This window comes from Fragaria vesca, linkage group LG5 (assembly GCF_000184155.1).
Source record: "Fragaria vesca subsp. vesca linkage group LG5, FraVesHawaii_1.0, whole genome shotgun sequence".
Lineage (NCBI taxonomy): Eukaryota > Viridiplantae > Streptophyta > Magnoliopsida > Rosales > Rosaceae > Fragaria > Fragaria vesca.
In genome coordinates, this window is record NC_020495.1 from 8,775,048 (window position 1) to 8,785,918 (window position 10,871).

At 36.3% G+C, this 10,871-nt stretch overlaps 2 protein-coding genes across 2 annotated transcripts; one reads left to right on the top strand and one right to left on the bottom strand.

The window, feature by feature from the left end:
- Positions 1-2,462: 2,462 nt before the first annotated feature.
- LOC101296290 (anthocyanin regulatory C1 protein-like) lies at positions 2,463-3,470 on the top strand. Its single transcript, XM_004299366.1, has 3 exons — positions 2,463-2,676; positions 2,794-2,923; positions 3,037-3,470. The coding sequence occupies exons 1-3, from the start codon at positions 2,541-2,543 to the stop codon at positions 3,431-3,433; spliced, it is 663 nt and encodes a 220-aa protein (XP_004299414.1). The 5' UTR covers positions 2,463-2,540; the 3' UTR covers positions 3,434-3,470.
- A 2,557-nt stretch (positions 3,471-6,027) lies between these two features.
- On the bottom strand, positions 6,028-10,378 carry LOC101296570 (probable glycosyltransferase At5g03795-like). Its single transcript, XM_004299367.1, has 5 exons — positions 9,718-10,378; positions 9,500-9,630; positions 8,149-8,497; positions 6,809-7,798; positions 6,028-6,435 (listed from the first exon to the last, which is right to left on the bottom strand). The coding sequence occupies exons 1-4, from the start codon at positions 10,180-10,182 to the stop codon at positions 7,112-7,114; spliced, it is 1,632 nt and encodes a 543-aa protein (XP_004299415.1). The 5' UTR covers positions 10,183-10,378; the 3' UTR covers positions 6,028-6,435; positions 6,809-7,111.
- Positions 10,379-10,871: the final 493 nt, after the last annotated feature.

Here is a 10,871-nt window from a genome sequence, read left to right on the forward strand (position 1 = left end):
CTAGTTGGCATAAGGCCAAGGCACACATAGAGAATATCCGAGAACATGTTATTATTAATTAATAATAAATTTCTGTATAACAACCTTTCAGCGATATATATTAAGATGCATCCAATAAATTGTAATGTTTGGGAGTATTACCAAATTTGGGGATGAGACCTCTCTTCTGATGGCTGAGTTTGTTTTTTCTCTCTTTGGAGGAATATACGTAGATGATTGACTTATGTAATATGCTCTCATTAGTGGTACGGTGGTACCAATAGTGAACGATAAGTACTAATTAACTCGCAAACTAATAGTGAACGATATATTTTAAAGACAGTAGGTTGAGACTAAACTTGATTATTGTACTTGATATATCATAGCATTACAATATATAAAACCTCACACATTTTCAACGATAAATCTCAATTAATTGCTAGAGATCGATTGACGAAAAAAATGTTCTAAGGACAATAGATCGATACTCTCATTCCAATAATAAATTAACACCATTTTCGAGAAGCAAACCCTAAATTCGTAACCAAATCAATCAAGCTATTTAACTTAAAACAAAGTAATAATCTGTGATCTGAACGCGTACGTTTGACGTAGATGCATGAGGAGCCAATTGAGACGAGGACCACAAGACGCATATATGAGAGCCTCCTCGTACTATTGATCAATATATAAGGACCGGGCGTCATTGGAGAACCGCAAAAGAACATAGAACCCTAAAAAATGTTGGCATGTTCTCTTGGCCCTAATTACATTTCAGGAATGAGAATTAAATTTGAAATGAAATATTCATCGTCTTCCCAGTCTTCATTATATTTTGATGTTGAAATCAATTGTTTTCTCTATCTCTTCGTATCACATTTTCTTGAACGTTAAAAACTTAAAACAACGCTCGTTCAAACATGTTCTCTTGATATTAGTTACATTTTGGAAATGAAATAAATTTGACAGGCTTAATTATAATTTGGTAATTTCTTGCTGACAGATTATTTTCTCCCTCTAGATCTGCCATATTTTCTTGAATGCTAACATTGAATTTATAATCTAGATTTATCATTGTGCCAAATTAATTTAGTAGGTTTTGGTCAGAAACCTCCTGACCACATCCTGAATTTAACTACCATTTTTTTCGCCACTTAAACTCATTTACTCACTCCATACAAAGTTGCTAACTTTCATACCAATTGAAGTGGATCTGTGGATACCAGACCTCTTTAAACAATGACCTAATTTAACCATGTCAACTACTGAGCCTCATTTCTCACCTCATATCTCTTCTTCGTAAATTGAAATAAAACTATTCTTCCCAATCGAAACGTACCTTCCCTAATAGCCACAATATAATTCTAAACATACAAGCTCAAACTCTGATGAAGTGAATCTAATTAATAAGAAGAAAAAAATATATCTGAAGCTTGAGTTTCATGATGACATTGTGCTTTTAAATTGTAAGGATGCCTTACACCAATGTCTACATGCAAGAGTCTCTCTTCCAATCTAGATTATATTAGCAAACAAAAAAAAAGAGTATTAGGTATATTCTGACAATTTGTTTGCAGACTTTCACATGAGGAATCTTAAAGTCACATAACATATATTAGATCAACTTTTCACCTATGAATTGAATATATGTGTAACACATGAACCTAATTACTTGATGTGTGAACTAAAATAGTGGTTAACTGTGGATAGTTTAAGGTAAAAAACAAATTTTTTCATTACAAAAATACAAAGAGCTACAAGATAGAGACTGAAGCTAGCTAGCAGGGACCATGTGCCCCCCTTAAACCCCCAACCCCCTCAATGAAGGTCATCAAAAAGTCCAAGACCCTTTGTTTGTTATAACCATACTTCAAATTTTGTAGAACAACCTCCCCATTTCTCAAAGAAGAACACATTTCTTCTTTTGGAAAATAGAAAGAAAATGATTATTAGAAACTTAGTTAATGATCCCTGCATCAATGATTAGATAATTTAGATGTAAAACATTGAATTTGGTGCCTTTAAAAGTGTTTGGTTTTTAAGGAAAAGATCCCATACTTTTCAGTTTTCCTTCATTTCTTTTCAGTTTTCATTTCATTCAAAAATCGAATTAAACATCAAATAATTCCTCTCATTATGGTGATGATGATCTGAAAAAGTATAGGCAAGAAATGAAGGCAGTACTGCACAATTGCCAAACAACTTTCATAGGACAGAAAGACAATAGAAAACATAGTTACATCCCACTTCCCTTTCTCTCAGGATTTGAGTACTGGTAGTTGAGAGACTTTCCTATTAGAGCTTCTCTCTCATCCCTCACTTTCTCTCTCTAGAAGGGTAGATAGATCAAAGGTGGGCTTGCTGACTTTTTTTTTTTGGGAGCAATAGTTGCCAGGCCTGCAGCATATATATAAGCACTCGCTTCCGTGTCATAGATCAACCAACAGTCCTCAGTGTGTGTGTCTCTCACTATCTGGCTGACATTTCCACCACCACCCAAAATAAGCATCTTGCTCTATCTCTCTCTCTAGCTAGCAAGCTTTCTCTCTGCGACAAGTGATATGGCTCCAAAGAACGATGGATCCACAAAAAAGGTTATGAACAAAGGAGCCTGGACTGCAGAAGAAGATAGAAAACTTGCAGAGTACATTGAAATCCATGGTGCCAAGAGGTGGAAGACTGTTGCTTCCATAGCAGGTCTAGTTCTCAGTCCTAGCTTGCTAGGTTTACCCTAGTTTTAGATACTTAAACCCACTAGGGCTTCCATCATGTCCTTCACTAACTAATGGTTTACATTAATTCTTAATGCTGCAGGATTGAATCGATGTGGAAAGAGTTGCAGACTGAGATGGCTGAACTACCTGAGACCGAATATCAAGAGAGGAAACATCTCTGATGATGAAGAGGACTTGATACTTCGTCTTCATAAGCTACTTGGAAACAGGTTAGTTAGTCAGTCCCCAGCCATCATCATCATCAAACGTAAACTCATGCATTCTCGGAGATGTTATGTTATCAGACTGTGGATGTAAACTTAAATTGTCGAACTTTGTGTAGGTGGTCACTGATTGCGGGGAGACTCCCAGGCCGAACAGACAATGAAATAAAGAACTACTGGAATTCACATTTGAGCAAGAAAATAAAGCAGAAGAATGAGAAAGCGACAATGGCTTCGACAGCGAAAGAGACCAGTACCACTAGTACTACGACCACTACTCCTCCCCATAAGGCACTAAACGAGAGCAGTAGTGCTCGAGCAGACAAAGACGAAGAAGAAGAAGAAGAACGAGTAAAACTAGGAACAAGTTCGGAGGGTAACTTCGATGTGAACGAGTTCTTTGACTTCTCCACTGAAGGTTCGTATGGGTTAGACTGGGTGAACAAGTTTCTTGAGCTTGATGAAGACCCCATGGCTGCTGCTTACAGAGAAAATAATAAGGTGAGCATTATGTAATTGAATTATAAACAAGTGTGAGTTTTCTTTTCCCATTTCAAGAAAACAAATAAAATAAATGAAAGCAAAGAGGGAAAATGAAGACCATTTGATTCTTCTGTGTACAATATTAATGACAATATATATATATCAAGTGCTCGATCATTTCTTGAATGTATGTATTTGTACGTGGCCTCTGTATATGTTCAAAGAATTTGTTAATCTGGAGCTAGGGGCTACTGTTCATGGGATAACTGGATAAGTGTAATCTGATTGTGACCACACAGATAGCTAAGCCACTCTCAGTTCTGTGGTTTTTGTGGACGCTTAATATACATGCATGTCTATTCTAACTAGTATAGCATCTGTCCCTTGCTGTTGAGCTTAACATGTAGATATCACGGTTTAACAATAATGCTAAGTGAACCACACGTCGAGACACCAAATTTTTTGACATATACATCACATACAATTTCTAAAGTACTTTTAGCTCAATAGTTTCTGAAAATAAGAAAAAGTTTACTGTTAAGAAAAAAGGTCATATGTTGGGGTAAAATGGGTCCTCGTGTAAAAAGTACGTCGTCAAAGGAGTAAAGAGATGCATATTTAGAGTAAAAAGAAATGTCCTCGTGAAATGTCTTAAATAAAATATAATTTAATGTGAAATGTCTTAGAACTCATGATTTATGTAAATGTATCGCATGCACATTTTTATTTTGTGATCTTTTTATGTATTTAAATCTATGGTTTCTGGATGTAGAATATAGTAGTGATGATCTTTCAAGCAACAGTCTCTCTCTTTTTTTCCTTAAATAAGCACAATTTGGGAAAAAAAGGCAAACCATGATGATAATGTCTAAATAAGTACAACTTGGCCCTAGTTGAATCAATTATTGGTTCATTAAATACATATAATTCAAGCTATCAATTATTTTGTTTAGAAGATCTTTTTTGTGAAATTGAATCTTAAAAACTGATTTGACAAGTTTGTTTGATTTCTTTTGTTTTTCTTGACTTGCCAATTCATAAACAGTCAACCGATTTCACCAGAATCTCTTAAAGTAAGTTGCCCTGCATGTAATTTTTATCTTTTCTTATTATGTTTTTCGGAAAATTCTGTTGTGCCGGAGGGCATAGCATGCCTGCCGGAAAATACAAGTAAAACCACCTCCTGCTGGACCCTCCTGCTGCACATCCCTCTCCTTAGTGAAAGGCATGCTATACCCTCCGGTATAGCAGCCAAACCCTATGTTTTTGTCAAAACAATCTTAAACAAAACCCATTTGTGGTTCCTCCCTTCCACCTTAATTCTTTAGAAATTTTACTTTAAGAACAGATATACTGATGTTCAAGTAGTATTTATATGATTATGGTTATCTGTTCCAATTAATCGATCTCTTGAAAGTTGAAATTACCGCCAAGTTCAAATATTTAAAGAATCGAGTATTTTATGATACAGGCAAGTCCCAAGGGAAGCCAGAGTCAACATAAATCTAAGTGCCCTTAAGAATCAGCAGCAGCAGCAGAAGCAGCAAACCAGGCCACCATTATCATCGTCACCATGGATTGGATTGTTCATATGCTGGTGTTCCTCTCTCGAAGAAAAGAAGCTTTGGTAGCTGGTGCATATATAGTTGGTATAGATTTACAGAGTCAACTTTATTGTTTTAAATAAAAGCATGAAGTTTATGACTTTCCTAAAATTTGCTTACTGGATCTAGATGAAGAACTCCTTCAGATCGACTCTATGTAATATGAACAATATTCAAACCAAAATTTTGACACTTCTTTTTTATGTTTTATGTTTTTGATTTAGTTCTACGTATGATGTATGATGACTGGCGACAACAAATTAATGAGAATTATTAACAGAACTACACAACTCTACACAAGTGTAATAACATGGTGTTTGATTTGAGAGAAATCTTACAGGAGATCCAATCTTATACAGATCAATAGGATGACATACATGAGGTATTATTCGTATGATATATTTACAAAACAATTATCTTTCATTCTCAATGGATTGTTGTAGTGGTAAGTGTGCTTTCTAAGAATATTTCTTGATACGATGTGATAGGTGACGGCAAAAACCGCTTGTGATTCATGCATTAATTGTGCGAAAGACACAAATTAACTTTTAGGTTAATCTATACCTAAATCCGCTTTTAAACAAAGTGATAGAAGACCGCGAGAGTCACATCCTTTGGGACTCATCCATGTTGTGACGAAAGCTACTAATTGTATGCTATATTTGGATGAAAATGACTAACATTGGACATAACGAATTCTAATTTTTTTTTTTTTGGCTAAATATGGATCCAAAATGACTGACATAGAAGTGATAGAACATTAGAGAAAATTATTGTTTCAAATGAGGACGGGACATGTGGTTATATTGTCACATCAGAAGGCAGTGAGTAGTCTTAACAGGTTGGTTGAACGCTGTAGGAAGTAGGAAGCATAAGGACATTAGTTCGAACACATCACACAACCAAAATTGATTTAGTTAATTACTAACCCTGTAGATGAATTTTGAGAGCATCACACTCGTAGCTCATAGCTGTTCATAGTTTCATACACAAGACTCCAATATCCTGTAGGCTTTACATGATCGGCATCAAGTTCAGGTTGTATATAAAACTTTGTTCGAAAATGATATACATGTCGGCAGCAACATTTACAGACTCTCCACTCAAATATACTCCTACAAAAGGAAGACAGCATCTGTACAAACAGAAAATATCAAAATTGCACCCCCACAATAAGAATCATCTATCCTGTGCTGTATGTATATTACTTGTTTGTGCGAATCCCAAATGTAGGTTCCTAAATGATTTACATTTCAGTATCAACTATCAAGAATTATTGACTATACTTCTAGAACAATGCAGATTTAACTTGTATAATGGAAGCATATAGGGTCATCTGTATATGGTATAAAGGGCAATGATCAGAAAATTGTAATGGAACATCAGAGCTTTGTCTGAGAAGCTATGGAGACTCGGTGCATGTCGTCTTTCCTGCAATGGATGAGCAAATGAAATTTGTATTAGAAGTTGGTCATTAAACATCAAATATACTACACTATACCGAGTGCAAGCAATAGAAAATATCAATAAGCTAAGTTTTTTTTTTCTTCTATAATTGATAAGCAGATCAAGAGATGGCGGCTTTTCTCTGTATCCTTAAGTTTAACGACTTAAAATTAAAAGAAGAAAATAACAGAAAAGGGAAAGGGCGACAAAGACACATATCCCCTTCGATGCATCTGACAAGACCCATATGCCACCAGCATTGCAGTCTGCTAATAAAAATAAAAAGACCATGGGAGTTTGGAGCTATTTGTCACAAGCTAAACAGTTAAGCGGCCAATTGCATTATTAAAGGCAATACCTTCAGTAAGAATTTTCATTTTAGCATCCACCCCCCGCATCCCAGAAAGTATTCATCCATGTTTCAGTTCAAAGAACTTGGGATTGCAGGCACAGTCCTGTTTGAAGTCCATAATGTTAGCATCTTCCCTTCTTAGACCTGCATCTTAGTCACAACTCTTGGTCCAATCAGCTCCACAATCAAACTAAAACTATTTTCAGAAGTTAACATCCTCTACAGCACTTGATAAATATATACTAGGATTCTGGGATTTGAAACTATTTTCAGAAGTTAACATCCTCTACAGCACTTGATAAATATATACTAGGATTCTGGGATTTGAATCTGGTTCAACCTGCTTAACCAGATGGAATGCAGAATCATATGGAATAAATCATATCTGATTGGACTTCGATTCCAAAGAAAATGTCTTTTCACCATTTTCACATTAGTTTGCATAGCCATGTATCTTCTCATGGGAATAGCCAACAAAATCTCACGTAACTTGGGGATATCCTTCTCGGCCACATTAACAGAAAATTTACTCCAGTCTAGCACGTCGCTCAACGGAGGGGGAAAATTGTCTGCAATTATCACTGGGACACACTCATAGTATATGGATTCAATGATCCTAGGGCTGTTCACTTCATACCCCATTGGGCAAATACAAAACTTACTTGACTTCATATGGTGGATATATGACATCTTTCGGGAGATTCTAGAGGGCAGAGGCCCATAGATTTTCATGTCCTCATGTTTGTCCCGCCAGTACTTGAGAAGTCTCGGGCGGACTCTGCCATGCATGTATCCTGCAAAGAAGGCAAGGAGAGGGCGCTGTGACACTCTTAATCCACCAATATTTCTAAGAGGAACCCTGGGGTTCTTAATAGTAGTTTCTGGCAGTGAAACATCCTTCCCAGCAACAAAAACCCCTTCTGAAGTGTCAGCATTGCACAGAGCTTTTATTGTATTGTTGGCCAGTTCCTCGTGTTGAGTGAGTGTGTAAGGGCCCTGCAGAAGGTCAGAACAGGAGAATTTTCAGTTAAGTGTAACAACTGCATGAACTTGTATATGTTGATCTTCATGAGAAACAGCTATAAGCTGAATAGTATTTAATTTCAAAATCATTCTCAAATAACAAACAGATGTTCCAATCAGACTATGAAGTGATAATTTCAAGGAACAAATGCAATAAAAGACACAAAAAGTAAATTGTATTTTAACTTCCTAGACCAATTACATCAATCCACACAAAATTGTCAAAGACATACAAAACAGTACAACAGACCATCAGGAATTTGGTACTCTTCAATCTTCAAGGGACTGTAACAAGGAACTAACAAGGATCAAGGACTACTAACCCAGTCATGACAAGCAACAAGAAAATGATCTGACCCAGATGTGCGATTCCAGAAAGGATACTTCCCCGCAATCATGTTCACATAGTCTCTGAGGAATATTGCCAGTGGTTTAATTTGATGTGAACCAGGTACATAAAGCTTCAACTCCAATTGGCGCATGCTGTAAGGAAGATAAAATAAGTGGGCCTTTTCTGGGTCTCTTGTGACAAATTGCTTGTTACTCTCCATGAACCTCATGAACCACCCTTCAGAAGCATAAATTCCATTGAGATGAGGTACATGAAATATAGGCTTTGACCCTTCCCGGTAAATGTAAACTTTAAGTATCAATTCCATCAGCTCATAGCTCCTGAAAATTAGGAACATTAATGGTTCAGCAAAGCATGTTTCAGTTTTCATAAGAAAAAGGAAGTCCGGTGAACCCAATAATTGAGACATGCTGGTGACTATTCAGATATCTAGAAATAGAAGTGAACACAGTCATTGAGAGACAGTATTAGGGGAAAAAAGATAATAAAAAGGAATAGAACTTGGATCTGGATAGATAAGATAACCAATATGACAGTGTGAAATAAGGCTAGATATGACTACACAGTATCAAAGGCATTAACAAAAAACATGACCGACATTTCAAAATGAAACTAAGCATATGAAATTCTATCATTTCCCTTTTTCTTTCCAGTTTTATCTAGATATTTCACGCATTAATGGCTGCAAAATAGAAATGAACATAGTCATTGAGAAACATTATTTGGGAAAGAGGAAAAAGGAATTGAACCTGGATCGGGATAGATAACAGATATGGCAGTGTGAAACAAGACTAGATTAAGGCTTCACAGTTTCAAGGCAATAATAAAAAGCATGAATGACATTTCAAAATGGAACTAAGCATATGAAATTCTATCATTTCCCTTTTTCTTTCCAGCTTTTTTCTAGATAATTTCATGCCTTGATAGCTGTGAAGAATGAAGAACAAAAGAATCCACAAGATTTTCAGAAACCTCAATACCGAAAGCCATCTTTAAGTGTCGCAGAAAAACTTTCAATCAATATGGGGATCCAGTGTAAACTAAAAGAGAAGATATAAATAATGTGAGATTTTGCGTTTGAGGACATCAATTTAAATTCAACATCTTGGATATTTTACCCAAGACATGCATGCATATTACCTCCCTTCTGATGTCTGTTGGACCATGCAATGCAGATAAATTCTCTCAACAGCCTTATTTCCATCATACCACTTGACACCTCAAACCTTAAATTCTAAAGACACACACAAGGTATAAAGTATAAACTATTGACTAGAAGTCAATAACGATGAACGAAAAAGGTGACAGCACCGTGAAATTACCTTTTGAAAACAGACATATTTCGAAATACAGGGGCATATAGATCAGGATCATCAACAACTTCAGGGGCATGATCAATCTCTTTCTTTGCATACACAAGTGCCTCATTGGGTTTCAAGGACCAAATGAATTTCTGAAATACATGTCATACAGCAGTAAGAAAAAGATAACTAGTAACATCTCCATGTATTGTAATTCAACGGAGAAGGAATAAGACTACCTGCAAACGATAAGGCACATGTATACTTGGAGGGTCAGGAGGAGGTAGAACCTTTGGCATGTTATCTACACTACCACCTTTGTTTCTCCTTCTTGATCTCCCTTTAGGAACTGGGCCAATATCTGGCATAGCTGGAACTGAGATATTCAACTTAAGAGAAGAGTTTGCTGGAATAATGGGAACATCGGTAGAAATGAGTTGCAATCTTTTGACTCTTTCCTCACTAAAGGTCTGATTTAAGCTCCTGATACTGCTCAACGATTCGTCTGAAACATGTGCAATGGGTAGAGAGAGGGGCCACATGTCAAGCAGATCAGTAAGTAGAAACATTTGCAGAATTACACCGGCTGTTGTCATTAAGGCCCCAACAAAGATTACCCTTTTCCAGTCAATTCTTAAACCGGCACAGAGCCGGAAAAACTCTTTCATTAGGATCACAGCAAGGCTCTGGAATAACTTTTTCATATCATTATACTACAAGGTGGCAACCTTGCCAACACATGAAAATGTAACAGAGATGGCCCCAAAAACCACATAATGAGCATAATATTTTACGATTCTCCTCAACTCTCAACGAAGGGTCTGGTTTAGGATATCCCACCTTTCATAACATCATCCACCCAAATTTCGATAATTTTAGGCGTTTGATACTGTCCAAACCCTTAATCCCTCGCTCCTCTGAAGGGTGTAAACTCCACTAATGTTGTTTAAAAGAAGTATCCTGGTAAAGAATCAAAAACAAGATATGTGAGAGAGAAATCAAGGATCAGTTACAACTTACATGTTTACAACCATAGTCCAAAGATAACAGAAATGGTGATGACAGGAACTAACTTCACATGAACATCAAAGCACAGAGAAACAAAAATCTTTAGGACTGAAACAAAATTAGTTAAACATAAGCATATATGCAGTGATAAAACATACACATAAAGCCGGCTCTATCCAAAACCAGCTTGGAGCAAAATTTTAACCTAAATTGTCACGCGAAGCTACTTAGAATCATTACCATATTGACTAGTAAATTGTAACCAACTACAATAAACACTACAACCAACAGCCTGGCGCAAACCCGATATGGCAAATTCCATTCCCTACCATTAACAGCAATCCAAATCGTCCTTCATCTTCATCACACACAAAAAAACAACAGT

What these genes read in the sequence shown, in the direction of transcription:
- LOC101296290 (XM_004299366.1), top strand. Translation starts at nt 2,541, where the DNA reads ATGGCTCCAAAGAACGATGGATCCACAAAAAAGGTTATGAACAAAGGA. An exon ending in GACTGTTGCTTCCATAGCAG is followed by an intron (nt 2,677 to 2,793) that starts GTCTAGTTCTCA and finishes TTAATGCTGCAG; the next exon opens with GATTGAATCGATGTGGAAAG. An exon ending in CATAAGCTACTTGGAAACAG is followed by an intron (nt 2,924 to 3,036) that starts GTTAGTTAGTCA and finishes AACTTTGTGTAG; the next exon opens with GTGGTCACTGATTGCGGGGA.
- LOC101296570 (XM_004299367.1), bottom strand. Translation starts at nt 10,182, where the DNA reads ATGAAAAAGTTATTCCAGAGCCTTGCTGTGATCCTAATGAAAGAGTTT. An exon ending in ATGTGCCTTATCGTTTGCAG is followed by an intron (nt 9,631 to 9,717) that starts GTAGTCTTATTC and finishes CATGTATTTCAG; the next exon opens with AAATTCATTTGGTCCTTGAA. An exon ending in AATATGTCTGTTTTCAAAAG is followed by an intron (nt 8,498 to 9,499) that starts GTAATTTCACGG and finishes CCTAATTTTCAG; the next exon opens with GAGCTATGAGCTGATGGAAT.